The 27899-nt window shown below is 53.1% G+C and overlaps 12 protein-coding genes across 12 annotated transcripts; 7 read left to right on the top strand and 5 right to left on the bottom strand.

Moving 5' to 3' along the window:
• Positions 1-50: 50 nt before the first annotated feature.
• Positions 51-1891, top strand: MCD1 (kleisin alpha; the record flags this gene model as incomplete). The annotated part of the gene is made up of 2 exons (XM_033567348.1): positions 51-314; positions 383-1891. The coding sequence occupies 2 exons, from the start codon at positions 51-53 to the stop codon at positions 1889-1891; spliced, it is 1773 nt and encodes a 590-aa protein (XP_033429343.1).
• Positions 1892-2957: 1066 nt separating this feature from the next.
• ATNIH1004_002661 (uncharacterized protein) lies at positions 2958-5363 on the top strand (the record flags this gene model as incomplete). Its single annotated transcript, XM_033567347.1, has 10 exons — positions 2958-3384; positions 3647-3660; positions 3837-3958; positions 4022-4054; positions 4118-4204; positions 4267-4676; positions 4742-4853; positions 4916-5049; positions 5125-5197; positions 5303-5363. 10 exons carry the CDS (start codon positions 2958-2960, stop codon positions 5361-5363), a joined length of 1473 nt encoding a protein of 490 aa, XP_033429342.1.
• Positions 5364-7052: 1689 nt separating this feature from the next.
• ERT1 (Zn(II)2Cys6 transcription factor domain-containing protein) lies at positions 7053-9229 on the top strand (the record flags this gene model as incomplete). The annotated part of the gene is made up of 2 exons (XM_033567346.1): positions 7053-9158; positions 9212-9229. The coding sequence occupies 2 exons, from the start codon at positions 7053-7055 to the stop codon at positions 9227-9229; spliced, it is 2124 nt and encodes a 707-aa protein (XP_033429341.1).
• A 488-nt stretch (positions 9230-9717) lies between these two features.
• On the top strand, positions 9718-10497 carry fmn1 (riboflavin kinase; the record flags this gene model as incomplete). The annotated part of the gene is made up of 3 exons (XM_033567345.1): positions 9718-9834; positions 9905-10102; positions 10189-10497. The coding sequence occupies 3 exons, from the start codon at positions 9718-9720 to the stop codon at positions 10495-10497; spliced, it is 624 nt and encodes a 207-aa protein (XP_033429340.1).
• A 147-nt stretch (positions 10498-10644) lies between these two features.
• ATNIH1004_002658 (dienelactone hydrolase) lies at positions 10645-12085 on the top strand (the record flags this gene model as incomplete). Its single annotated transcript, XM_033567344.1, has 2 exons — positions 10645-10963; positions 11016-12085. 2 exons carry the CDS (start codon positions 10645-10647, stop codon positions 12083-12085), a joined length of 1389 nt encoding a protein of 462 aa, XP_033429339.1.
• A 142-nt stretch (positions 12086-12227) lies between these two features.
• Positions 12228-14926, bottom strand: ATNIH1004_002657 (pseudouridine-5'-phosphate glycosidase/carbohydrate kinase family protein; the record flags this gene model as incomplete). Its single annotated transcript, XM_033567343.1, has 7 exons — positions 12228-13512; positions 13578-13878; positions 13944-14174; positions 14224-14265; positions 14323-14422; positions 14475-14683; positions 14743-14926. The coding sequence occupies 7 exons, from the start codon at positions 14924-14926 to the stop codon at positions 12228-12230; spliced, it is 2352 nt and encodes a 783-aa protein (XP_033429338.1).
• A 376-nt stretch (positions 14927-15302) lies between these two features.
• On the top strand, positions 15303-16912 carry OST1 (dolichyl-diphosphooligosaccharide--protein glycotransferase subunit OST1; the record flags this gene model as incomplete). Its single annotated transcript, XM_033567342.1, has 3 exons — positions 15303-15595; positions 15671-16709; positions 16787-16912. 3 exons carry the CDS (start codon positions 15303-15305, stop codon positions 16910-16912), a joined length of 1458 nt encoding a protein of 485 aa, XP_033429337.1.
• A 510-nt stretch (positions 16913-17422) lies between these two features.
• On the bottom strand, positions 17423-18673 carry CEG1 (mRNA guanylyltransferase; the record flags this gene model as incomplete). The annotated part of the gene is made up of 1 exon (XM_033567341.1): positions 17423-18673. One exon carries the CDS (start codon positions 18671-18673, stop codon positions 17423-17425), a length of 1251 nt encoding a protein of 416 aa, XP_033429336.1.
• Positions 18674-19295: 622 nt separating this feature from the next.
• Positions 19296-20748, bottom strand: ATNIH1004_002654 (deubiquitination module subunit SGF73; the record flags this gene model as incomplete). The annotated part of the gene is made up of 4 exons (XM_033567340.1): positions 19296-19705; positions 19768-20409; positions 20509-20625; positions 20721-20748. The coding sequence occupies 4 exons, from the start codon at positions 20746-20748 to the stop codon at positions 19296-19298; spliced, it is 1197 nt and encodes a 398-aa protein (XP_033429335.1).
• A 622-nt stretch (positions 20749-21370) lies between these two features.
• Positions 21371-23273, bottom strand: CEM1 (putative beta-ketoacyl synthase (Cem1); the record flags this gene model as incomplete). Its single annotated transcript, XM_033567339.1, has 9 exons — positions 21371-21534; positions 21636-21957; positions 22014-22126; positions 22179-22281; positions 22339-22425; positions 22482-22553; positions 22608-22715; positions 22779-22945; positions 23222-23273. 9 exons carry the CDS (start codon positions 23271-23273, stop codon positions 21371-21373), a joined length of 1188 nt encoding a protein of 395 aa, XP_033429334.1.
• A 326-nt stretch (positions 23274-23599) lies between these two features.
• On the top strand, positions 23600-24956 carry ATNIH1004_002652 (agmatinase; the record flags this gene model as incomplete). The annotated part of the gene is made up of 3 exons (XM_033567338.1): positions 23600-23722; positions 23783-23909; positions 23965-24956. The coding sequence occupies 3 exons, from the start codon at positions 23600-23602 to the stop codon at positions 24954-24956; spliced, it is 1242 nt and encodes a 413-aa protein (XP_033429333.1).
• Positions 24957-25858: 902 nt separating this feature from the next.
• cdc42 (Rho family GTPase CDC42) lies at positions 25859-26820 on the bottom strand (the record flags this gene model as incomplete). The annotated part of the gene is made up of 3 exons (XM_033567337.1): positions 25859-25918; positions 25974-26352; positions 26801-26820. 3 exons carry the CDS (start codon positions 26818-26820, stop codon positions 25859-25861), a joined length of 459 nt encoding a protein of 152 aa, XP_033429332.1.
• Positions 26821-27899: the final 1079 nt, after the last annotated feature.

The following is a 27899-nucleotide window of genomic DNA, read 5'->3' as shown; positions in this document are numbered from 1 at the left end:
TTTATTTTTTGTTCCTTTTTGCGTGTTCGTTTAATCTCGCTTCGGCCACCATGTTCTATTCCGAGACCCTTCTGTCGAAGACGGGGCCACTGGCCCGCGTTTGGCTGTCGGCCAACCTGGAGCGCAAGCTTTCCAAATCGCACATCTTGCAATCGGATATCGAAAGTAGCGTGAGTGCCATTGTGGATCAAGGACAAGCACCCATGGCTCTGCGATTGAGTGGTCAGTTGCTGTTGGGTGTGGTCCGCATCTATAGTAGAAAGGCGCGCTATCTATTGGATGATTGCAATGAAGCACTGATGAAGATTAAAATGGTATGATAGTTCACCCCCGATCAATTCTTTTGCCTCCGAGGGATATATGCTAACATGAACTACTCTAGGCCTTTCGGTTGACCAATAACAATGACCTGACCACTACCGTCGTCGCGCCAGGTGGTATTACACTGCCTGATGTGCTTACCGAGTCTGACCTATTCATGAACCTGGATTCTTCCTTGCTGCTGCCTCAAACCCTCCACTTAGAGCCGGAGGGCAAGCAGCCGGGATCGTCAATGGATTTTGGAAGTCAGCTTCTCCCTGACAGTAGTTTTCGGCGCTCTGTCTCCCAGGAGCCCGTACGTCTCGAAGATCATACTTTAATTGACCTTGATTTGGGTGAGGACGAGACGCCGTTGGGTCATGATTTCAGCATGGAAGTCGGGCGAGACGCCCCGGCTCCTCGACCGGTTGAGGAAGATCTCTTCAGCGATGCCGGGAAGTTCAATGATGTCGATCTGCCTCTGGATCTCGGTGAGGATGATGCGCCTTTGGATAAGATGGATTTGGGCAACGACGGTCCTCAGGACACTCTCCTGCAGGCGGATGATACGATGGATTTTGGTGGCGATGAAGGGGGCATGGCGCTCGATGTTGAGCACCACGAATCGGATCGCGAATCGGTTCTCACTAATATCGCGGATGAAGAGGTGAACAAACTCATACAGCACGATAGAACTTTCCAGGAAGAAGAGGAAGGCGACGAGGAGCAGGAAGGTGCGGTTGCCTTCCAACACGCGCAGCGCTCCAAACGACGGAAGGTCGAGACCTTGATGGAGGCCGATGTGAAAATTGACTACAAGGGCAAAGCCATTAAAGAGCTGCATGACAACCGCTCCAGTATCATGAAGGAGACATCTTATCTGCCTCGCGACCCCGTCCTTCTCACCCTCATGAACATGCAAAAGAACGGCGACTTTGTGTCGAACGTGATGGGCGGAGGCCGTGGTCGTGGCTGGGCCCCAGAGCTTCGTGATCTGCTTTCGCTCGACGCCGTGAAGAGGGCCGGTGAACTCAAGAGAAAGCGCGACAGCGGCATTTCCGACATGGATATCGAAGCAGTCAATGCCCCTGCGTTGGAACTTGGCGAAGAAGAAGCGATCGTGCCGGTCGACGAAGGACTCGGACTTGACTCGACGCTTAATCAACGGTCCGAAATTGAATTCCCCGGAGACGAGGAAGACCAAGGCCTTCGCATGAGCGATGACGACGGAATGAACCAGCCACTGGACGACTTTGACGATACCATCCAACCGGCTGACAGCGGCCCAGTGTCAATTGGTACCAAGCATGCCGTTCACATCCTCCGTGACCGCTTAGGTGAGGCGGAGCAGAAGAGGAGCGTGCGGTTCGAAGACCTTCTGCCTGAGAAGAAAGCGTCGAAGGCCGACGCGACCAAGATGTTTTTCGAGATTTTGGTGCTCGCCACCAAAGACTCTGTGCAGGTCGAACAACGCCCTGATACTGTGGGCGGACCCCTTAAGGTCCGTGGAAAACGCGCTCTCTGGGGCTCGTGGGCTGAAGAGACTACCGGCGGAGAGTCTGTCGACCAATCCACTGCGGTGGCAGCTTAAGTGATCCACGATGGTGCCTTTTACTAATCTATGGGGGTATTTAGTTTTTTTTGTGTGTGTGTGTGTGTGTGTGTGTGTGAGACCGGATGATTCTGTATAGTTGCATGCCTTCTTCTCTCTCTTTTTTGGCTTTCATCTTCCGCTTCTTCGTTTACTCTGGCGGGAGTTTAACTTTGGGTGACTGTTTTATGTTTGGATGCGGGTCCTTGTTTGTTTATTTAATGAACTGATGGAGTTTGGGGAGTCACACTTTGGGATTGAAAAGGAGGACTATTAATTGATTGATTGTTCTATGTTTTTTGGGCTGGACCTTGGACACGAGGTCCGTTGTTGGCCCTGGGGCGAATATAGGCCGGATGATTAGGTAGCCTTGTTCTAGTATTATAGAAATCAGGACCTTTAGCAGCAGAGATGCAACATTCAAATATGCCGTAAATTAATAGTGAGAGTACATACAAGGGATTCGCTGACACCTGTCATCGGCACGTGGTCGCGGGAGAAATTCTGTCCACTCGGCTTTATTTCCTTGTTATAGTTCTTCTGGTGATATGAATTCGCATCATCACCATAATGAGTTGACGAACAAGTTAGGAAGTATCACTCTTCATCAGTCTGGATCCATTACTCACTCAGCTTGGCTAGACCCAACGAGGCCGAGACCAAGGATCGTGATCAGCATAGATCCATCCGACTCCGGAAGAGCGTCACAATGACTGAAAACCCGGAAATGCTCTCGAAGTTGGCAAATTTTCCTTCCTTCAACATACCCTTCGACGTTGTATCATGTAGTGGGTCTTGATACCTTCTTTCCCTCTTATTAGTGCCCATATTCTTCCCACGGATTTAAATCGTTTCCCTTTTTTACTCTCTTCTCTTTTTTCTGCTTCTGCTGGGCTCTGGGGCCTTGTCGCTGCAGGTGATCTGCTTTGTTGTATTGGACATCGACTGGCTATGAGCTGGTAGCACCCTCTTTCACTGCACCTATAGTAGCGCATCGCTATTACAATCGCGACGGCAAAAGTGAGAGTCATTGTGCGGAAGAAGGCATAGGATACTCGGGCCAATTATGTTGGCAACGCAGCCGGAGGATCTTCCCGCTGGCCAAGCTGTCAACTCTGTCCTCAATCCACAACGACGATCCACTGATGACGAGTCGAGTGATGTCGGTGCTTTTGACCCGGAGAAGTTTGACGAGGCGAGCACTTACGCGCCAATAAGTGCCCCTCTAGCCGCCAATGATGAGCGAATACAGAGATTACATTTGGCTTCTTCACGGTCCGTTGAACGCAGTTGGTCCCTGAATGATGGATATAGCTGCCACACGGCAGATGAAGAGGCAGGGGAGAAGCTCCCCGCCGAAGAACAGGGGAAGGGCGGAGATGATTTATCCGCCTTTATGGTCGGATGGGACGAAAACGACCCGATGAATCCTCGGAACTTCAACACGCTGAGGCGATGGATGATCGTGATTATCTGCTCGATGGGTTCACTCTGTGTGTGAGTATATGGCAGTGCAACCCCGGATTCTACCCCCCCAGTGCTGATGCCAGCCCTCAAGGACTTGTACCTCTTCAATGTATACCGTTACCTATGATCAGATCACCGAGGAGTTCAATTGTTCTCGGTTGGTTGCGACGTTAGGGTTGTCATTCTTCATATGGGGGCTTGGTAAGTTCGGGCCATGTGTGCGCGAGGATATGAGTAAAAATGGACTGCTAAATAGATTGTCTGAAGCGGTTGGTCCGTTATTTCTAGGGCCATTGTCCGAGGTCAGTATGTCTTTTGACATCGTTGACATTTTCATCGCTGACTAGGAAATAGTTCTACGGGCGAAGATATATTTATATCATCTCATTCACACTCTTCTTAATTTGGATAATTCCGTGTGCCGTGGCTCAAAATATTCAGACAATGATCATATGCCGCTTTTTCAATGGCATTGCAGGAAGCGCGTTTCTTAGCGTTGCCGGTGGTACGGTGGGGGACCTTTTTTGCTCGTCATGAGCTCAGTGCGCCAATGATGCTCTACACTGCTTCGCCTTTCATTGGCCCGGAAGTAGGACCATTGTACGTTCTGACCCGAACTATTTGCCGGGAGCTTGTTTACGGTGGCTGACCGTAGATCTCTAGGGTTGGTGGATTAATAAATCAGTTTACTACATGGTACGTCTTGCTGGAAGACCTTCATGGGAGCCAAAGTTGATCTAATTACTTTCCTGACTTTAGGCGCTGGACGTTTTACGTACTTCTTATCTGGACGGGTGTATTGCTCGTTTCGATCATTGCTTTTGTCCCCGAAACCTATCATCCTGTGTAAGTGAAATTTCCCAGCGCTACAAACAATGTGAAATGCGTATTGACGGAGGTCTGGACAGGCTTTTAAGACGTAAGGCACAGAAATTACGACAGGAAACAGGGGACGACCGCTGGGGAGCTCCCATCGAGAAATTGAATCGCTCTGTCGCACAGACGGTCCTGCGGTCGATCTATCGACCTATGCTGCTTCTTGCGCTGGAGCCTATGTGCTTGAATCTTTGCGTATTCTCGGCCATCCTTTTGGGTATACTCTATCTCTTCTTTGGCGCCTTCCAGTTAGTGTTTGGCAACGTATATGGCTTTATGCTATGGCAGCGCGGTCTTTGTTTCCTGGGCCTCTTTGTGGGGATGATCCTTGCTATCCTCTCGAACCCCTTTTGGCGCCACATTTACCAGCGCCTGGAGAAGGACCATGAGAGGAGGGTTGGGAAAGTCGACGACTTCCAGCCCGAGTGGCGGCTTCCTCCAGGTACGTTTGCCCGTTTGGTCCTTGGCCTATACTTAATTGTCCGGACATTTCTAACAGCGATTAAGCGATCCTTGGCGGACCCCTTGTGACGATAGGATTGTTCATTTTTGCCTGGACGGTTTATCCTCAGGTGCATTGGATAGCACCGATCATTGGCAGTGGGCTTTTTGGGGCCGGGTAAGTTTCCAACGGGACTGAGCGAAGAATTGGCGCTGATTCCATTAATTGTTGAACAACAGGACCATCCTCGTGTATTCCGGTATTTTCACCTTTTTGGTGGATGCGTATCCGACCTTTGCGGCCAGTGCATTGGCGGCCAATAGCTTTGCTCGCTCGCTGTTTGGGGGGATCTTTCCCTTGTTTGGGATCCAGAGTAAGTCTGAGAACTTGTCCGAAGCTGAGGTCAACGTGAGGATGGTTACGGCCAGTTGCTAACCGATTCATGCAGTGTACAACAACCTGGGATACCACTGGGCCACATCGTTGCTGGCCTTCTTGACACTGGCCTTGACGCCATTTCCGTATGCCCCGTGTTTCCTTCTGTCTTGCATGAATTTGCTACACCGGGACGCCAGGAGGAATGACGTGTATGAAACCGACGGTTACTGACGATCGATTGTGGATAGGTACGTCTTTTTCCGGTACGGCACTCGGATTCGGCAGAAGAGCCGATTTGCTGCACGGTAGATTTGCCGCCGACAGGTTGATATCTACTACCGTGGAGCGCTTGTTTTTAATGCCGACGAGCATGGTGATAATCCTATTGAGTGGGGACAGTGGGCCGGTCTGTCCGGAGTAAGGCAATGGAGACGACGGGTCTTCCTGAATCTGGAGAAGTCGATGTATCTCCAGAGTATGTCATTACTCCCCACGCTGACATAGATATAATATGCAGATATACAACCAAAGTCCTAGCAAAAGCATGACGAAACGCTGCGATCCGGCCCTCCGTTGCTCTACTCCGTACGTGCATACTACTAGTGACGACCCCCTCAGGGGTCGTCATGTTTACTGGCTGGAAGCAGCCCAGATTCGAAGCCCCATCACAGGAAGGTCAGCGCACCAGCCAAGTGAAGAAGGGGGGTAACTACCTCCTACCTCATCCGAGGTAGGGAGAGTGGTAGGGAAGAGGATGATGCCTTGAATGTCAGTGCACCAGAGAAATATAGCCGAGGCACTTCCCGATTGGGCAAGACGGAGGGAGACGGAGGGAGTCAGGCGTCGACCCGGAAAGACCCGAGAGGCGCGTTGAAGCGTCGAAAATGGCGCATTCTTAGTCAAGGATTAAAAAATAATATAATATAAAATTAATATTATAATACTATTATTATATTAAAAAAAAGAAAAAAAGAAAAGAAATCATACACGTGGAATACTCAATATTGGGGGAATCACAAGCCAACATGTGAGATCGATCCCTGTAGTGTATAGGTTGTATGTAACTACTAGGTAGTATATACTACTAGAGAGTATAGAAAGTATCAATGGATGGACACGCGACTCAATTCATTTCTGTCATGACTTCGTTCTTCGCTCTTCGCTCTTCGTTCTGTTTCATCCCCTCCCCTCTTGGTCTTTCAACCAGATATTCTCGGTTTCCCCGCAGTTCCAGCGTTTCTGGCGCTCCACTCGCTTGTCATTGAATCCAAAAACGAGTCCCAAATAAGGATCTTGCAAGTGATAGGAAAAGAGGGAAATAATAAATGGAAAAAAAATCCAAAAAATCTCGCGTGACTAAAATCTTCCTGCCAATTTTCTTAGTGTTCATTTCTCGCCAACCAACCAACCAACCGTCAACAGAAATAAACGAACAAAAAAAAAAGAAAAAAGAGGGAAAAGAGAAAAAGCCCTCAACGAGAAACTTCATCCATAATCAAAAGAAATAAAAATAGGTGGCCGCCTCGATATTATTCCATTCCGTCCATTCGCATCGCTTTGCATCGATTCCGCTCTTCCTACTTTGCCTACTTCCTTACAACACTCCCTCGGTCCTTATTCTATGCCCCCAGACCGTGTCAGAACGCCCTATTTACTCCTCCCCCCAGTACAGGCGCCAAAGGGATTCCGCTCCAGCTCGTCAATCTGGATCCGTCCCAGTGTCTTGGTTCACGGTGCGACGTGGTTCTGTCCCGACTGAAACGAAGAAGACTGTGGCAAGCTTGTCGCTGCGTCAACTAAGCCTCAAAAAACGAACGAGAGAAAAAAAAAAATTCAAAAAAAAATCAAAACGAATATTCCCTCATCTCCACTCCATTTCATACACTACTGGTTCTTCGTCATCGCCCACAAGGGCACGCAATCAATCGCAATCCTTCCTGGCTCACCTTCACACACCCCTCCCTCCCTTACAGTCGACTACAGCTTTTTCATGTCGAGATGAAGGTGGAAACCCAGGAGAACGGCTCCTCGACCACATCGGTAGATCCTAGCGGGCTTGCTCAGGATGCTGCTGAGCCTCAGAAGCAACAATCTAAGAACGAGACTAATGGCGCTGAGAATACTGCGCCCGCGGAGAATGGCCAGCAGAAGTCCACCAACGCAAAGGATCCGTCCCGTCCGCGACGGAAGAAGGCACGACGGGCCTGTTTCGCCTGTCAACGGGCGCATCTGACCTGCGGTGACGAGAGACCGTGTCAGCGATGTATCAAGCGAGGGCTTCAGGATGCCTGCCACGACGGCGTCCGGAAAAAGGCCAAGTACCTTCACGACGCCCCGGACGGAGCCTTGATGCCCGGCGTCGTCGGCGGCGGCGGTGGCAACAATAATTACTACAACAATAATGCTGCGATGCGAAACAACAGCCTCCCTCTGTCGCGAAACGGTGCCAATGCTGTTAACGCGAATACGCCGCAAAACTCAGGCCCCAATTTCTACCCCAACTCCCAGTCGAGCTCCTACAACGTCTACCAAGAGAATCCCCTCCATCAGAATTCCTTTCCCTCACAGTCTCCTGTCTCGCCCACCTTCAACCTTAAAACCACCCCGACCGCGCGCCATAACAGCATGTCCTCCGTCGGCCAGCAACCGCCCTCCTCCAGCGTCGCCAGCGCCACCCCAGGCCAGAACCCGCTGGCCGGGCCATTTTTCGACCCCAGCGACCCGGCCCTCTTCAACTTCGACTTGTCCAGCATGAACTTTGAGAACCGTTATGGCGCGCTGGAGTTTGGCATGCTGGGACACATGGCGACAGGCGCCGGCGATTCGCCCAGCGACTCGGCCACGCAACGGGGGTCCATGGGGCGCAGTGGCTCCGCACAGTTCGCGAGCACCCCAATCACGGGGACGGCCGCGTTCGGCGACAGCCCCGGCGGCGGCCAGCCGCCGTTCATGTTCGGCGATCCGCTCCTCAATGAGTGGCCCGGGGGCCAATCCGCAGGCCAGCCGCCGATGACCGTGGGCGGCGGCGTGTATGCGCAGTCCGGCCCGGGGAACGTGATCCCCCCCGGACACCTGTCCAAAACCGACGCGCCCCATGCTTTTGCCATCGAGAGCGGTCCGGGGAGTTTCGCCAGTCCGCAGATGGCGACCGCGTTTGACGAGGCGACCTTTAACAACAACAGCAGCAGCAGCAACAACAACAAGCATGCGGTGCCGACGCCGTCGAACGGCCTGGCTCCGAACGGACAGCGCCCGACGATCACGACGCCCAGCCTGAAGTACTCGAGCCTACAGCAGGTGAGCGTGCGCCGACGGCCGCGGAACCCGTCGTCCATCTACGAGAACGTGAAGGAGCCGTACGCGTATACGAACCGATTCCACAACCTGACGGCGTGCATCCAGCGACGATTCCCGCCCCAGAAGACACTACAGATCGCCAAGGCGTTGGCGTCGATCCGGCCATCGTTCATCGCGACGACCAAGACGCTGAACCGAGACGACCTGATCTTCATGGAGAAGTGCTTCCAGCGCACGCTGTTTGAGTACGAGGACTTCATCAACGCGTGCGGCACGCCGACAATTGTGTGCCGGCGGACGGGGGAGATCGCGGCGGTGGGCAAGGAGTTCAGCATCCTGACGGGGTGGAAGAAGGAGGTGCTGTTAGGCAAGGAGCCGAACCTGAACGTCAACATGGGGTCCACGGGGCCTGGGTCGGGGGCGTCGTCGCGCAGTTTCACGCCGCGCAGCAGCGCCACGGTAGAGACGCCGGCGGCGCCGGGGCGGCCGCAGCCGGTGTTTCTGGCGGAGCTGCTGGACGACGATAGCGTGGTGGAGTTCTACGAGGACTTCGCCCGGCTGGCGTTTGGGGATTCGCGGGGCAGCGTGATGACGACGTGCAAGCTGCTCAAGTACAAGACGAAGGAGGACATGGAGCTGGCGGCGTCGGACGACGGGCAACGATGGAACAGCCACCTGAGGAAGGGCGGTATTGCTAGCGAGGCGGGGATGAACCAGCTGGGATTCAAGGACGGTAAAGTCGAATGCGCGTACTGCTGGACAGTGAAGCGCGATGTGTTTGACATTCCGATGCTGATTGTGATGAATGTAAGTGACTCAGTGATTTAGATGATATGACTGGATGTGGCTGATGATGATAGTTTCTACCCTGTATTTGATTTCTTTAATTTATGGGTCACGCCGGTTATGGTCTCAGGATATGGTCTTTTCTTTTATTCAGTAGGACGGAAAAATGTTGTGATTGTTGATTTTTTTTTTTTTTTTTGCCTGTCGGCATCTTCATTGGTACATACGTCAGATTCAGGGATGACTTGAAGTTCCGGTGTTCTTTTTTGCAATATCTTAATGGATGGGATGTATATATGTATAGCTGAGAAGTAAACTCAGGCAGATATCAGCAGCTATCCTCAGGCACAATATATTCCTCAGGCAGATTGACACCTTATAACTCAGGCAGCCAGGTTCCTCGGGCAGTGCACCACAGACCAATCAGCACGTGGAAATCCCCGGGGTGCTTACAGAGGAACTTCCCAAGATTAACTTGCCTTCGTTAAGTATTGCTCGTATTCATTTTCTCCTTTCTCTCTTTCTTTTCTCTCATTTATACCTTATTCTCTCTTTTCTTTCCCTCTCCTTTTCTTATATCATGAGACCCGATACCCCCCGTGATCCCGTCGCTGGCCCCGACAATGGCCCCGCCTCTCCCTTCCCCCTACGACTGTCCGGTCCTGTTATCAAAGGCTTTGGACGGGGAAGCAAAGAGGTGAGAGCCCTCGGATAGATGGGATTGGTATAAATCCTATGAATGTGACGCTAATGAATCAATTGAATAGCTGGGCATCCCCACCGCCAATATCCCCGCCGACGGTCTCGCCGACTATCCCGATCTCCAGGTCGGTGTCTACTACGGCGTCGTCGCGTTGGATCCCGCCCAGTTCGCCTATACCATCGAGCCATCGACGACGACGATTCTTCCGGCTGTGTTGAGTATTGGGTATAATCCATTTTATAAAAATACGACAAGATCGGTGGTACGTACCATCCATCCGATAGATAGAAAAACGCTCACTCAGGGAGAGAGAGAGAGAGAGAGAAAGAGAGAGACTTACAATTATAGGAAATTCACATTATGTCCCCCCTCTCGGCACCCTCACCCACGGCAAACGGCGAACCCGGCCAGGTGAAGTTCCACAAGTTACCGGATTTCTACGGCACCCGGCTGAATCTGTTGATCCTGGGGTACATTCGGCCCGAATACGACTACGTGTCACTGGAAGCGTTGGTGGAGGATATCCGACAGGACTGCGAGGTTGCGCGACAGAGTCTGCAACGACCAGCGTACGCCTGCTATCTGACAAGAGAGAAAGAGACGGAGGGAGAATCGGAGAAGGTGTCGGAGCAGCGACGGTGGTTGACGGGGTTTTAGACATCTAGATTCCATTTCCTCCTGTCAGATAGATGAATCCACGTCTCTTGCATGACCCTTGCCTTGGCGCAGCACTCGTCGACGTCATCTCCCCAAGTCATCGTTTAACCCCCTTTGGCTCTACGGAGGAGATGGACGACATCTATCATGGACCGTCTCCGGCAATACTTCCGGCGACATCGTCGCAGCATCGGCATCTCGGCCTCGCCTCGTCCAGCATCGCCGTCGCCGAGTCACAGGAAGAAGTCGTCCACCAATCAACCCCAACGGCTCTATCTGATCTCGAGCACGTCCGACTTCGATCCCAATATCATCCGCCGCTTCCGGGCGGAGGGCTTCGACGTCGAGTATCTCCCTTTCCTCCTGACCAACACGGACGACCCCGAGCGACAGCGCCGTGAACTAGAGAATCTGCTGGAAGAGCGCGAGGATGACCTCGAACCGGGCGAGCGCTATGCGGTAGTCGGTATGGATACCTTGCACTCGGTGATGAATGAAGACTGATGAGATGATCGTAGCATACCACCGACCGGCGGACCTGCTGCTGGCCTCGCATCATCTGTCAACCACCGCCACCAATCCTTTCCCTCGACTGTGTGCCCTGGTCACCTTCTACCCCGAGGCGCCCGGCAGCGCACCGCATCCAGAACTCGACAGCAACCTCATTCCGCAATCCACCACCACCGCCATCACCCACTCCTGCTACGCCTCGGTACCACTGCTCCCCATCCAGATCCACCTCGCTGGCCACCAGCCCGCCGCACTGCGCGACGAATACTACCGACACCCCACCAAGAAACGCCACCGCTGCCACCTCTTCTTCTACCCGGACTCGACCCCGGGGTTCGCCGAGCCGTCGTCCATGGCCTACGACGGCATCAGCGCGCGACTCGCCTGGGGTCGCACTCTGGATTGTCTGAAGCGAGGCTTCGGCTGGCCCGGTCGCTCCTGGACCATCTCGGAGCCCGAGTCCATCTGGGAGGAGTACTGGCGGAATCTATTCTACGACCACCAGAACGACGACGATGCCGAGACGCATGCCTCGCAGGCATTACGTCTGATGGCCACCGGCGCTGACGCAGGCCTAGCTTTACGTCCTGACCAAAACAATGACAACGCAACGGCAGAACTACATCAAACAGCATCCGTGAACTGCGTACCAACAATGATTGGCGGCACGACCCCGTCTACAATCCTCACCTTCTACACGAGACAGTTCTTCCCATCGGGCCCTCCCTCGCAGACTCTCCGACTTCTCTCCCGCACAGTCGGATCCAACCGCATCGTCGACGAGCTCCTCCTCTGTTTCACCCACACCGAGGAAATCCCCTGGTTACTTCCCGGGGTGCCGCCCACCGATCGTCCCGTGCGCATCCTCCTCGTCATGACCGTCTCGTTCGCCGCGGGGAAGATCACCCGGCATAATATCTATTGGGATCAAGCTAGCGTGCTGGTGCAGATCGGTCTGTTGGATCCCGCTCTGGTGCCGGCTGGGTTCCGTGCTACTGGTCCTAATCGGCAGGGGAAGGAGACAGTGGAGAGGATTCCTGTGGTTGGGGGGGAGGGAGTGGAACGGGTGTTGAGTTGATTTTTACATAGCATATCTTTCTAATCAATCATTTTATTCCCTTGAGTAGCCAAAACCTTCGTCTCGTAGGCTCCCTCCAATATACGTCAATATACATAGGGATATATTGCTGGAATCATATCATGTATACGCACATTAAGGGTCAAAGTATAGGTCGTAGCTGAACAATCTCCCCGCTGACCCCCCCTGCACTCTTCAACGTACGCAGACTCGCCTCCTGCGCCAGAGGAATCACCTCCTCAACTCTGCTCTCCCCCCGCGCCAATCCCGAGATCACCGCCCCCAGGAGTGTGTCGCCCGCCCCATTGACACTAACAATCTCCTCCTCCGCCAGCACCGCCGCCGGTGGGAACAACCGCATATACACGCCCCCAACCACCTCATCCGTAGGTGGGGCCCGAGCGAGTATGTACGGTGTGGAATCCGGCGACGTGAGACGCGCATCGCCGGGACGGAGAAGCTGCGTGACGAGCACTCCTTGCGAGCCCAGCTTGGTGAGGATACAAGGGATGAGTGGGAGGAGCTGGACGCTTTGCTGCGGGATCCCCTGGCTCACGAGGGAGGCTGACGTCGTCGCCACGAGTCGGTCGCTTGATCCTGACGCGGACATGCCCATCGCGTCGACGATCCGCCACCAGCCGTCAGAGTCCAGCAAGTCGTTCTCTCGCGCCGCCATGTACATGGCAGCGAGCTCATACTGATTCGGCGCAGCGAGACTGATGCTATGGTCGGGTACACAGGCAGATGGTCGGATGGCTGCCGTGGCCTTCCCGAAAAGACGGCGGCTTTTCGCCGCGGAGACGGGCTCAAAAGCCACCCGCGCCCCGTATTTTTGGGCCACGGTGACCCATTTGGCGAGCACCTCCGGGTTCCAGTTGGCATCGACGATCACCCATTGCGGCTTCGTGCGTGCGACCATGGGCTCCCAGAAACCGTCGAAATCCAGCGCTGACTCGGGTAGCTCCATGATGCCCATATCCGCCATGGCCACCACCAGATCCTTGGACGCATCATTTACGGCAACGTACTGCGCCGTCCGGGCTCCGGCCGAGGCCGGGAGGATCTGGACACCTTGGGAGGTGAGGCCCTCCGTGCGAAGGGTTGACAGCGCCGCCCGGCCACTCAGATCATCGCCAGCAACGCTGCAGAAAAGAACGGAGCTTCCCAGGTAGTGGGAGGCGATGGCAACGTTGTGGCCCACGCCTCCCAGGCTCTGCGAGATTACCGCTGGGTTCGACGTGTGGGGGGCCGGGGTCTTGGACGTCTCTCCTGTACAAGCGTAGTCACAGGAAAGGTCGATAGCAAGAGAGCCAGCAACGAGAACGTCAGCTTTGTCGAGCTCTTCAGTGATCGAGTGGAGCGGGTCCCGCTCTGCCTCTGGAGTGGCCTGGTCAGCTTGCACCGTGCGGGGAATGGCGGGCATATGTCTGCGCGGGGAGATGGTCTCGCAATTAGGGATATATGTTTTCGAGTGGAAAACTGCGCTACGTACCGTTCATTGAGAGTGTCTTCAGACTGCTCCAGTTTGGCCAGCTCCACCGCCACCATGGTAGCGCGCTTGACGTTTGCCTTGACTAAAGCGCGATTGGCCTCCACACTCTTGCCACCACTGAGTTCCTTGATTTTGGACAATACAAAGGGTGTGTTGTCACTGCCACGATGGCCCTCTGCATCGGCTTGGCGGATTGCCTCTTCAATGATGGCGTCCATTTCTAGTTTGTCAATGGAGTGTTCTACCGGCACGGGGTTGGCAAAATGCATTCCCGAGGAGAGGGGAAGCCGGGATTGGGCATCTGGATGGTTCCAGATCAGCTGGCAGGCTCGCCGAAAGCGAGATCTCTCGAGTTGCGTGACTCACAGATAATGGCCGCCGCTTCGGCCTCGTTTTGGATGACCTTGGGACTTTTGATTCCACTGTCGCGGGTGAAGAAGGCGGGAAAGTCCACTGGGCCATCACGGCCGTCTGCAAAGGTCCCTACACAGACACCCTCGGTTTCGAGGTATTCTAGCGTCCGGGGGATATCAAGGAAGCTCTTGCACCCGGAGCTCACGACCGCCACGGGGGTTCGTCCCAGCTCGGTGAGATCGGCTGTGAACGAGTCAGACCTAGCTTACGCTTCGGTCAACGCTGAACTTACCGGAAATATCCATGGAATTCTCGCCACCACGGTGAACTCCGCCTGTAGGGTAATCAGTCTCATTGCACAGTAAGAGTAGAAAGCGTTCATGCCACGTACCAAGACCACCGGTTCCAAAGACCCGGATACCAGCCATATGAGCGAGGATCATGGTACCTGACACCGTGGTGCCACCGTGCAGTCGTTTCCCCGCCATTCCCTGTGGACGGTCAGAAGCCAGGTCAACCCGTGCAGACAGGATATCAACCGACCAGGCCGCAGATGTACCCCAGATCTCTTCGGGACACCTTCCAGGCGTTTTTGGTCTCTGCCGTCGAGGTCAGCTCAATGAGCTCCTCTGCCGACAGGCCAACCCGGGCGACGCCATTGAGAATCCCAATGGTGGCGGGAATGCCGCCATTGGTTCTCACGGCGGATTCGAGCAGCTGGGCCAGAGCGACGCTCTCGGGATACGGGAATCCTAGCAGGGAGTTAGATCAATGCCACACGTACGAAGGACTAGGGCCCACAAGGCCGTACCATGCGTGTAAATGGTCGATTCCAGAGCTACGACGGGCTTCCCCGTGGCAACTGCATGACGAACCTCCTCGGAGACGGAGAGAAATTTGCTCGGGACAAGGCGGTGCCTGAAGCGTCGTGGAGGCTCCAATCGGACTGATGTCGATCTGGCACCGAGACGCACCGCAGTCCGTGAGGGTAACATGGTGAGTGAAGGAGGGAGGGAGATAGATGAAAGGAGAGAGAAGGAAGCGGAGAAGCGTCTAGTCAGTATTAGCTTGAGTGGGTCCTGACTACTCCGGAGTAGAGAAGATGGATGGAATGGACGGAATGGAGGACGAAGGAGGGTCAGGAAGGAGGGAGGGCATAGTAAGAAAAATCAAGCTTTTGAGATGGTTATTCTGATGAATTGGGAGAGACGAGGATGAAGATGAAGAGAGAGAGACAGAATAAATACTCTGTAACTAGTTAACTGTAGATGATGAGAGACGGAGCTTAGTCAGCGCCAGCGTGGCCTCATCGTGAGAAACAAGAGAAAGAAGACGAACGACTTGGATTCTTCCATCGACGGAGCTGCCACCATGCTTGCCCTGTTTGCTCTGCTGCTTGTCTGCGGGCTACCGGCCTGGGCTCAGTCCTTTCCCTCCGTCTTCAAGAATGTGAATCTGGTGCGCAATACCAATCTGGAGAAAGGCTACCTCCGGGAAACCATCAACGTCGTCGTGGAGAATGTCGACCAGCGTCCTCATTACAAGTACTATCTCCCTCTGGCCGCGGATCTCGTTAACAAGCTGGGTGGCTTGGAAGTCCGGGATAAGCAGTCCCCAGAGAAAGGACGGTTCGCGGTGAAAGCCGTCGAGACGAGTTCATCCAGGTGAGGATCTCAATCCGGCGATCTGTATACAAAACAGCCAATGCCATTGGGATCAAAGGTATCTAACAGACGCAGTGATTTCCAGTACTATATGATCCAGCTGCCCGAGCCTCTCGCCCCCAAGTCCCAGATCACCCTGGGGATCTCCTACTACGTACTCTCGACTCTCCATCCTCGTCCAGCTACCATCGGTCAATCTGACCGGCAATATCTCGTTCACACCTTCTCAGCCTACGTCCCCTCAGTCTATCCCACCGTCACCCAGAAGACCAAGCTGAAGCTACCGAGTACCAATGTTCCCGACCACACCTTGACCGAGGGTCTTAAGTCCGGCGCGGACCCCGAACGCCAGGGCACTACTTACACCTACGGACCATACTCGACGGCCAACGTTGCGCCCGACACCACGTACCCCGTCAGCGTCCGCTACGAATTCACCAAGCCAGTCATCACGGCGTCGCTACTGGAACGGGATCTGGAAGTGTCCCACTGGGGCGGCAATTTGGCGACCGAGGAGCGGTACTGGTTGCGCAACAATGGCTCCCAGCTCCAGAACTGGTTCTCCCGCGTGGAATGGACCCTCAGCAACTTCCAGCAGCTGCCGTCCTCGTCCATCCGCGAGCTGAAGTACCCCTTGAAACCGGGCTCCGTCGACCCCTACTTTATCGACGACATTGGCAACGTCTCCACCAGCCACTACCGCCCTGGTAAGGCCAACCGCGACGGTTCCTTGGAGCTGCGTCCTCGCTATCCGGTATTCGGCGGCTGGAACTACACCTTCCGCATTGGCTGGAACAACGAGCTGTCGACCTTCCTGCGCCGTGCCGTTTCCAGTGCCGACACGTACGTCCTCAAGGTCCCTTTCATCGAAGGACCCAAGGCGCCCGAGGGCGTACAGTACGAAAAGGCCGTTGTCCGCGTCATTCTCCCCGAGGGCGCCCGGAATGTACGCTACGAGGTGATCGACGGAGCTGCCAGTAATGGTCTCCCTGCCGCCGACCAGATCCAGTCCCACGTGTCCAGCCATAAGACGTTCATGGATACCTTGGGTCGCACCGCATTGACCTTGACGGTGGAGAATCTGTCCGACGAGGCCCGCGATTCTCAGCTAGTGGTGAGTCCCTTACTATCATCCTGAACTCTATTATATATGTATATAAATATGATTTGAAAATGCTTACCATGATGCAGGTAACCTATGACTATTCCTTCTGGGATGGAATGCGCAAACCAGTCACCATCACTGCGGGCCTGTTGACGGTTTTCGTGGCCGCATGGGCTGTGGGCAACATTGACGTGAGCATCAAAAAGCGGTAGATCCGAGATATATGTTCATGTATCATTGTGTTGTATTCGATCTCTCTCTTTGTTTTTATAGTTTATCATATACCTAGACATGGGAAAATTGCATCGGAACCGATCCATATGTCTGTCGTATTGTATCGGTAGATACTGTCTTATCTCACGTTCCAAAATACCTCTAAACAAATACTAAAACCATAGGAGAACGTCAATGCAAATGAATATAACGATGAAGGGAAGAAAGAAAGAAAGAAACGAAGAACACCTCATCGCATCGTAAAATACAGAGAACATTGTACATACATCCCCTCCCACTCCACTCACTCCATTCCAGCCGGTTTCCGCCCCCTTCTGCATCCAAGAAAGAACCCAAAGGTAAATGACGCCGGACGCCGCGCAAATCCCCGAACCGTGGGGTAGACAAATCGAAAGAGAAATCGGATCTTTATCTTATATCTTGAGCCAAGATCCCTGCAAAAATGGGGAAAGGGAGAAAGAATGAGAGAACAGAGGAAGGGAGGGAGATTACGATTCCTCGAATTTCCGCTTCACTCCGTTCCCATTCACATGGGACGATGGAGCCGGTCGAGCCTTTCGTTTTCGTTCCTCTTCTTCGGCCATCATCTGCGCCTGGCGTTTCTTCCACGCAGTCTTGATAGATGGTGCCACGCGGATCAGATCCTCCTCGGTGACGCGGTCCTGGATACTTTCTAGGACTTTCTCCACGGTCGAGATGTGGTTTGCATCCGCCTTGTCGTCGCGGAGACGGTGAAATCGCCACCGGCCCTGATTGTCCTTGGAGCATTCGACAATGGAGTCGTCGAGCGGCTGCTGCAGGGCTTTCATATCTTCCCATTCCGAGGGGGTCACGAACATCTCGCCGAAGGGCCGGTACTCGTTGGAATTGAGGCCCACAAACAGGTGGAAGACGGGCATGGAGTCGTAGTCGGGGTACGGCTCGGTGACGCCATCCGCTTCGTCTTCGGAGTCGGGCTCGAGGACGGGGAACTCCAGGCGCAGACGGAAGTCGATGGTGTTCTCGGCGGGGGGCTTCCATTTGAGAATGTGTTCGTCGGTTCCGATGCGGTAGGGGGTGCTGCGACAGGTGAAGATGAGACCGTCATTGCCGTGGATTTTCTTGACCTTGGGGATGATCTCGCGGAACATCATCTCGATGCCGTAGCTGAACTGCGTGGACTTATCCTCGACGGCGAACAGGCGATGTTTTTTCTCCTCAGGAAAGCGCTGGTACAGCGCGTTGTAGGGTTTGAGCACCTTCTCCTTAAAATACGCCAGTCGCTTGTCCAGCGTGCGGTGCATCAGGCTCTGTCCGTCCAGCACCAGGCAGTCGAAGACCAAGTATTTCAGCTGCTGCGTCCCATCGTCGTAGGTGTCATTCACCAGCTCGCCGTCCACCAAAGTGTCGATGTGAAACGACTGGAAGGTGTCGTCATTGGGCATCGGGAAATGGAGGCCCGGCACGTAGCGGTACTCGTTTTTGCGATCGATCAGGTAGTGGATTTCGGGGGTCTCCGAGTCTGGGTCTCCGCGCGCAAAGTACATCAGACAGCGGATACCGTCCGTTTTCTCGCAGACGTAGTAGTCTTCCCGTTGAAGCTCGGTGAGGTGTCGACCAGAGAAGCTAACCGGTTGTGCGCCGGGGAAACTGAGGTTGCTGCGGCCGAGGAGGGATGCGACCTCGCGACGGAATTGATTGGCCAATTCGGGACCTGCTTTGATGCCGACGGCGTCGAGGTCTGGCACGGAATTGCTCATCGTGAAGGGATGACACTCGAGAGGATCTGGAGAGAGAGGGAAAGAAAGAGAAGTAGAGTCCGCCAGCCAAGCTCAAGGGAGCGATTGAATGGATAGATAACAGAATACAGCGAGACCAGGAGAATTAGGAGCGTTCTCGCCCGCAGGCGCAGAAGCGATACACTTCCACCGGGGGGTGGATGAGAGCCACTTGAGACGAGGAAGCGTGGCAAGTGGTTGAGCGAGTTCTTTGTTGAAGTCTTGATGATGGTCCGATTGGCACTTTGGGCGCGGTTGCTTGGCGATGGTGCCTGAGGCATATATACGCTGGATTAAACGTTGCTATTCTTCTAATCTCTTGTCTCTCTATACATACAAGATCCATTGGGCAAAAAAAAAAAAAAAAAAAAAAAGACAGAGAAAAAAAATTTGTGTCCAAGATATGTACTAAAATTTACAAACTTCCTCCAGTAGCAAGACTCGGGGTATCATCGTATCATCACAAATAATCGGAACCAGACTCCTGTTCATAGAAGCTTTCACGAACGCCACAACGGAACCCAATTGTAGTAGAAAGAATGCATAAAGGCCATCGTCATTCGTTTTCTTCTTTTTTCCCCTGCGAGACAACAGTGCTGGTGCTCTACGAGCTCGTTGCCACCGGGACTTTCTTCGCAACCGGGACCGGAGTCTTCCCTGCTTCGGGATTATCTGTCGCATGCGCAGACATGGGAGGCGTCTTCGAGGGTAGATCATCCACGGACTGGAACAGGTTTACATCCATGGCGGAAGCGGTAGTGTGGTTGTTATCATTTGTCTCTCCAGTCGAAAAAAGGCCACCGCCTCGTGCGCCACCCAAGGCATGCGAGAGCATCTCCTTGATCCGCACGTACTGGTATTTCTTCTTGGTGGAGATCAGTGTATGCGTGATGAGCGGTTGGGGATTGGACCGAGCGATAGCCGCCATCACGGCGTCCTTCTCCTCGTCCGAGTCTACAGGCCCATTGTTTTCCAGATCATCCTGGAGCGGGGCATTGGCATCAATTGCAGCCTCTAAAATGCGCAAACCAGGGTCAGTTCAGTCCAAATGCATGGAGAAGAACCCAGATACTCACTCTGCTGACGAGCCTGGTTCTTCTTCTGATACGCCTGAAGGAGCATATCATACGGCAACGAACGGCCAGGAACCGCGCGCTTCGCACCCATGGAGTGACTCTTGCAGGTCAAAGAGCGCGCACACTGAGCGCCATTCGGCAACGTCACACCACATTGTTTCTCGACATCGACGGGGCCCTTGGGCTTGGGGGCCTTGGGCTTCGGCTCTTCCCTTTTCTTCTTCTTCTTCGGCTCCTTGTCCTTATCATCCTCGCCCTCTGTCTTGCGTTTCTTACCCTTTTTCGTACCATCCTCCGCCATCCCCTTGACGGCACTCTTCTTGGCGCTCTTCTGGCCCTTCATCGAATCCTCTCCCTCGCCGCCCGCGGCCTCTTCCTCTCCCTCCTTATCGCCCTTCTCCTTGGCCCGATTGGCCGCGTCGCGTGCCTCTTTCTTGCGTCGGGCCTTCTCCTGCTTCGCCTTGATGCAGCCGCGAATATGCTCTGCCGCATTCTGCTTGAGGACCGGCCTCTTGCAGGTTTTGCAAACCACCGTTTCCAGATGATCCTCTTCGCGCGGCTTACCCGTCGGGAACGCAGCCATGGTCTTCTCGTCTATTTCGGGGAGAATGGGTGATGAGCCAGGAGAAGCGGGGGGGTCTTCTTATTGTTCAATTTGTTAGCTTGTGCTTCTCTACAGAACTCATATAGTTCTTTCTTTCATTTTCCCTCCTAGCAAAAAGGACAAAAAGCGAATCCTACCGTCAACCTTCTTCTTGCCCAATTTCGCTGACTTCTTCACCTTAATCTTGGTGGGTTTTGTATCCTTTTCAGAATACTTATACCCCGAGGCATCAACCAAGCTACTCGCCACCAGAGCTACCGACACAAATCAGCATTCGATTTGACCATCGTCGGACCGAAGTACAAGCCACACAGATCCAAACACGGTGACTGGGCGTTGGGATGCATACCTTTGGCGATACTACCGTTCGTAGCCATGATTACCACAGTCGACCTGGGGAGACTTCTCTTGCCAGCTTTAACAATGAGATCATGCAACCAGGAAGACCGACTACACAAGAGAAAAATGACAAAAAGAATAAAAGAATAAAAGAATGGAATTGCTAGGAGGATCGACGATGTTGAGATGAAGAGAGAGTAGTGATCGATCTACCCGATCATTAATAGTAGGAAGTCCGGGGCGCTCCGCATCGGGGCGTCACGTGGTGTCTATAAGGAAACAATCAGGCATCCCGATCGGGGGTTCAATACGGTGTATAGGAACGGATGCGAAAGGAGAATGACTCCCAGTCTCTGGCTGTGAATACACTGTACAGAATGGACAGTACGTAGTAGACTCTGTTGGTTCTTTTTCCCATTCTGGAATTGTCCATGTGCTGCTGCAGCAATCCAGACAATAGCCAGAACCCGCAGACAAATGGCAATCAATACTCCACTCGATATCCGAATTGTGCTACAGTGCCCAAACCGAGGACACCACCAACGTCGATCCAGGTCATGACTTTGTATTGATCTACGGGACATTACAGTAGCTATTTTACAGGGGAATGAGTTATACAGGCACGTGCCAAATAATCGGACCCGACCGATTCAGCCCCAATTACGACAGACGGGAGAAACACAGGCTGCTGTTTGTCCCCCCGAATCCAAAGCTGTTGGTCAGAGCCACGTCAATCCGGCGTTCTTGCGCTTTTTCTGGGGCATAGTTGCAGTCGAACCCGTCGACAACTCGTTCTAAGTTGATGGTCGGGGGGGCATGACATTCTAGCCCAGTACGTTAGCATTACGTTGCTCAGTACAAAATGTAATCGCACAAACCTGTTGAATAGCGAGAATAGTAAATACAGCCTCCACAGCGCCTGCACCACCGAGTAAATGACCAATGGCACCCTTAGTGCTGCTAATATTTACATCCGCGGCGTGTCGCTTTCCCTCTGGCCCGAGAAGAAGGGATTTGATCGCTGCATTTTCTGCAGCGTCCCCGACCACAGTCGACGTGGCATGGGCATTGACATAGTCAACCAGAGCCGGCTGGAGTTGGGCGTTCCTCAGCGCCCTCCTCATTGCCATGAGTGCGCCTTCGCCGTTCTCCTTGGGCGCCGTCATGTGGTGCGCATCGCCAGAACAGCCGTATCCCTTCAACTCTGCGTAGATCTGGGCCCCGCGCGTTCTGGCATGCTCCAGCTCCTAGAAACACCGTCAGGTCCTCGGCTACATGTGCACATTCCAATAGGCGAAAATACCTCTAAGACCACCATGGCCGCACCCTCGCCGACCACGAACCCTTCACGATCTGCATCAAAGGGTCTCGATGCCTTCTCGGGGGCATCGTTATAGCCGGTTGCAAGGCTCCGTGCTCGGGAAAACCCCCCCAATAGCTAAGGGATGGATGCACGACTCCGCCCCACCTGCGACCATGACGTCCGCGTCCCCGCATGCGATAAAGCGAGCCGCATCGCCGATGGAATGCGCTCCAGTAGTACATGCCGTGGTCGCCGCATGATTAGGACCCTGCGAAAATTAGTTCCTCCGTCGTTGGTTTGGCTGGCAAGATGGAAAGCTGCCTACCATAAACCCATATTTCATGGAGATATGGCCCGCACCGAGATTAATCAAAAGCTTCGGGACAAATAAGGGGGACACCTTTTTGTAGCCCTGGGGGGAAGAGTCAACAGAAATGTTTACCGTAGAATCTATTCTCATGGACTGACTCCTTTGTCGTAAGAGATGACGGTGTCATAGATCTCATCAAAGTTCCCGATCCCGGACCCAAGACAGATGCCCTGAAGAGAAGATCAGAAAGTCCGGTCGATATTTGACGTTGGATAGACACGTACGGTAGCTTCTCTTTGCTCAAAGGCAGTGGGCTTCCAGCCCGCATCCTCTAGAGCTTCTTGCGACGCAGCCAGAGCATACTGGACGAAACGTGCCATTTTACGCTCCTCCTGCCATCATTGTCATCATCAGTCCTGATTGTCATGAACGATGGATGGGGTTCCAGAATTTACATCTCTACTTAACCATTCCAAAGCAGTCCAGCCTCCATCTTGCATCTTTCCAGGCGGCACCACGCCAGCTATCTGACATGGCAAATCGGCGAACCTGGCATCGCGATGGCGAACATTAACAATGCCACAGTGACCATCCAGCAGACGTCTCCATGTCCGACGAATTCCTAGGACCGGACTTAGCGAATCGGGTCTGCAGAGGAATGAATTGGGGGGGGAAGCATCGTCTCCAACTGCCCTTCCTGGGCATCTCCGATCCTGGGGAATTTCCAAAACCTTCCCTTTCTGGACGGAAGTGGGTACGTAGAACCACCCAGGATTGGCGACTGGAAGTTGCAACAGAGTCTGAGAAAGAGAGGGAGAGAGAGATGATGGTGATGATGATGATGATGATGAGGTTCAGATGCAAGAGAGCAAATCCAGTCCAATCGAAGGGCACTTACCAACCCCTAGGGGTGTGACAGCTCCTAGACCGGTAACGACAACGCGACGCATGGCATCCTGAGGATGGGCTGGAGTAGGACAAGAGGGATTAGGGAATAAGAAGAAGAGCTCGTTTGACTTAGATCTGAACTATGAATAGAGAAGCCGATAGAGAAACTAGAGATAGAGACAGAGAGAAACAGTTGTATACGAAGAAGAAAAGTGGAAAACGATTGCCCAGAAGGGAAACTCCGCACGACAAAATGGCAGCCTGAGGCCACAAGGCCCACATCGCCTCGAGAGGATGGTCAAGATATAAAGCCGATGGATAACCTCGGTTTTAATTATTTTCTGTTTCTATCGCATTATTACAGCTCGTTGTCCTCTTTGGAGTCAGGATGAAATTCCCTCTCGGGCTGCTGGCGCTGACCGTCACTGTGGGCGCTCATGCCCATCACGATCATAACGAGTCTATTCCCGACCATGTGCGCGAGGAGTTGCGGAAGAAATGGGACCAGGAGGTATGCAGTTGAGTTCACTCTAACGTTCGGTTCTATTCCTCCGACTAATCCCCAATCCAGTGGTCGTTCTCGGGCATCACTAGCTTTGCGCATTTGAAGCCCGTCAAATGCTTAGTAGAACTCGATGAGCGTTACGATATCGCTATCATTGGAGCTCCCTTCGATACCGCCGTCAGCTACCGACCCGGTGAGTTTATTATCAGTCCTATTCTTTTTACAATAATACAATGCTCATTCTACAGGGGCTCGTTTTGGTCCTCGTGCCATCCGCGCCGCCAGCGCCCGACAGATGGCCGGCACCAGCTACAACACCCGTGCGGGCATCAATCCGTACAGTTCCTGGGCCACGGTCAAGGACTGTGGAGACATCCCGATCACTCCGTTCGACAACGGCCTGGCCGAGCGTCAGATGTACGAAGCATTCCTGGAGCTTGGGTCCCGTCCGGCCATCACCGCGGCCGACTCGCAGTATGGCACCAAGGGAATATCAGCGGGCAAACCCAAGCTGGTCACTCTGGGTGGAGACCACAGTGTCGCATTACCGGCACTGCGGGCCTTGTATCAGATCTACCAGAAGCCCATCACAGTTCTGCACTTCGATGCGCACCTGGACACCTGGAATCCCGTACGGTACTCGGCGTATTGGACGTCGGAGCAGGCGGCGTTCAACCACGGCAGTTTCTTCCACAAGGCCAGTCGCGAGGGTCTGATCTGCAATTCGACATCGGCTCATGCCGGTCTGCGCACCCGGTTGACCGGCACCACCGACAGTGATTACACGAACCCGGGCCCGGAGCAAGGGTTCCTGCGCATCCATGCGGATGATATCGACGATTTGGGCCCCATGGGCGTGGTAGATCGCATCATCCAGCGCATCGGCCTGGGCGCGGAGCAGCCCGTTTACCTCTCCGTCGATATCGACGTGCTAGATCCCGCCACGGCACCTGGAACGGGCACACCCGAACCCGGTGGCTGGACGACCCGGGAGTTCATCCGCATCATGCGGGGCATCGAGAAACTGAACATCGTCGGGGCGGACATTGTCGAGGTGTCTCCCAGCTATGACAACGTGGGAGAAACTACCGCCCTAGCGGCGGCCCAGGTGGCCTATGAGATCATCACCAGTATGGTGAAGTCGGGGGCGGGAGAGGAGTTGGGCGGATGGTATGGGCGGATGGAGACGGTGGCGGGAGAGAAAGTGAAGGAGAATACGATCGAGAAAGACGAACTGTAGATGAGATATGATGTTATGTAATGAATTCGACTCACACTCTATATTGAAATGATGATAGTTATCCTCTTGCACCTCATCCTCCCTGTACGAGTGCCCCAGCGCCTTCTCACAGAAAATAGCCGTCTAATTTACCATGGGGAGGGAACAACTGCAGAATAGGCACAAGCGGAATCCGACCATATTATTATTTCAACTACTGCAAGCATTGCTATCCAAGTCAGCAGCCGGATGTAAACAAAGTCTAGTCGCCAGTAGCGACCGTGGGAGACAATGCGAGGTAACGTGGTCATCACTGGTTGTATCTGTGCTATCTAGCTTCCGGTCGAAGCGTGACAATAACGAGGCGATTCAGCAATTGTGGCAGATGTAGACATGACAACAAATAGAAAATATGAAGAAACAGATCAATACCATCAGCCAGCCAAAACACGACGCCTCGACTTCCAACGCCGGTAGAGACGATGAGGAAAGAAAAAAAGGATTGGGAAATAGACGGGGGGAACGGAACGGAACGAGAAGGGTAAAGGCAGTGAGGAGCAAAGAGAAATAGAAATGTATCAAAGATAAGCCGGCTGGAAGATCAAGGTAAAGGGGATTCATCAATATAGCATCTGCGCGACAAGGATTTGGAACGTTTAGGGTATCAGTCAATGAATGCCATGGTTGGGAGGGATCAAAGGGTCACGAAGATGGCAATTATTCAGGGTGTCCGATGTCAGTCCATGATCATGAGTTGTATCCCGTGCGCAAAACTTTTAGGACTTCCGACACTTTAAGCCGATGGGCTTCGGACACTTTCAATCTCCTCCCCAGTACATGACATATCTACAATGCGTCAATCACGTGGACTGAGAATGGCCAGAAGATGTATGCTGACCTGCTCTGCGACGGTGCATGCGCTTTTACAGCACGAGACACTTCGATTTTTTCTTAGGAGCAGGCTCAAGAGCGGCGACAATTGCCTATTCATTCCCATCAATATACAACCCCAAGCGGCGGAGTGTATCCCAGACTCACCTCATCGAAGACATCCTTTAGCTTGTACTGGGTCAAAGCAGAGCATTCGACGTACTTTACGGCTCCTAGCTCCTTAGCCATGCGATCTCCGTCTTCTTTGCGAATCGGCTGCATCTTTTGACGGGCCAGTTTTTCGCGGACGGTGGCATCGTCGCGAAGATCGGTTTGGGTGCCGACGATGAGGCAAGGGACACCCGGGCAATGGTGGTGGACCTCGGGGAACCACTTTTCGCGGACGTTCTCGAAGGAGGCGGGGGAGGTCACGGAGAAGCAAACCAAGAAGACATCGGTCTGGGGGTATGAAAGAGGGCGGAGGCGATCATAATCCTCTTGTCCAGCGGTATCGAAAAGTCCCAGTGTATATGGCTCATCGCCAATCCTACGACGAACCCAAATCAGTCAGGTATACACGGAGGCCGGTGCATCGTAATAGGTTCATGAATAAGCCCAATCACATGTGATGGAAATATCATTGGGAATAAACCGCAGGACAGAGCTCGCAAGGGGGAGGCGTTGCAATGCGGATCCGCGTTTCGACGAGCTCAGGCTTCAACTTACATAACAGTAACGGCATAATTATCAAAGACAGTGGGAACATATTCGGAGGGGAAATTTGTTCGTTGTGTAAGATATCAGAAGACACGTCTTGCCCACAGCACCGTCCCCGACGACAACACACCTGAATAGGACCGACGGTGGTTAGCAATCTGCTAATAGATAAGAGGGCCGATCATGCAAGTCGGTGAGAAAGGGGGGGAATCGGCCGCGGGGGAAAGGGGAGTGGAGAGGCATCTAGGCAATAGGGGATAGAAAAAGATAATCCATACTTAATAGTGGCGACAACCATGTTGGAAACTTGGGGAGCTACCTGGGGCTCTGCAGAGGGAATGTGCAGATTATCGTTTGTTCGAAGCCGTCCGTCTAGACCCAGGACAAAAAGAGAGGAAAAGGAGGAAGATTCGGTGAACGAAGGGAAAGCGAGACTGTTAGGGGATGATCGATTCCCGAGAGAGATAGAAAGGAGGAAACAAAAGGATGGAGAGGCGTTTGATGGAAGTGGCAGCTAGCAGTCACAGTGGTTGTTGGTGTGCGGTGAATGTCGACAGTGAAGAGTTGGTGAGGCCAGCCAATGTGGGAGGCAGAGGTGGAGGGCGATAGGACTAGCCAGAGAGTACGAAGGAAGAAAGAAAGCTGTAATGGATGGGGCAACCCGCACCGTTAGCTCATGTCGGTCTATTTGTCTAGACGCTTTTGCGACTAGCACGTTACTGGAGTTCCATCTCCAGTCGAGACAAGATTGCCCAAAAGGCAGCAAGCAGAGTATGCAGAGACAACCCCTTTAAAAATAAAAACAATAATAAAAACGACAAGGACGAACCGTATTCTCTCTTTTAAAATGAAGGTATGAAGGTAATGTCAATCAGTAAACAAATCACAGCTGATCAACTCTAAGATGAACCTGGTTGATTGGTTCTAGAAATTGACTCTCTCTTCGTAATTATTTCGTATTCTTATATTTAGTATAAATATATCGTATCCCTTCGATTGTTCTTTCGCCTTTTTCTTATTCTTTTCTTTCTTTATTTTTTTTTATTTTTTTTTTTTTTTTTTTCTGACCCTCTTTCCCTTCAATAGAATGGGTGATGAATAGACAACGAACTGGTTGGTTCTCGAAAAGAGGGGGGAGGGGCCGCGGCAGTCCGATTGCCTCGCTTTTACGGATGAGACGAGAGGGTATGTAGGGATCGAAAACGGTCGATCGATCAAAATCTCAGGATGCAAAGGAGAGCGATGGATGGAGGGCAGATGAAGAAAGGTTGGATAAATGGGGAGAGGAAGGAGAGCAAGTTTGTATAGGCAAGGAAGACCAGAAGATCAGTTAGAAGAGAGAAAGAGCCTTAGAACCTTAGGCAGAAAGGTCACCGA

This window comes from Aspergillus tanneri (genome assembly GCF_003426965.1).
Source record: "Aspergillus tanneri strain NIH1004 chromosome Unknown AapTan_1_pilon_pilon_pilon, whole genome shotgun sequence".
Classification (NCBI taxonomy): domain Eukaryota; kingdom Fungi; phylum Ascomycota; class Eurotiomycetes; order Eurotiales; family Aspergillaceae; genus Aspergillus; species Aspergillus tanneri.
This window is presented reverse-complemented; position numbering and strand designations above follow the sequence as displayed.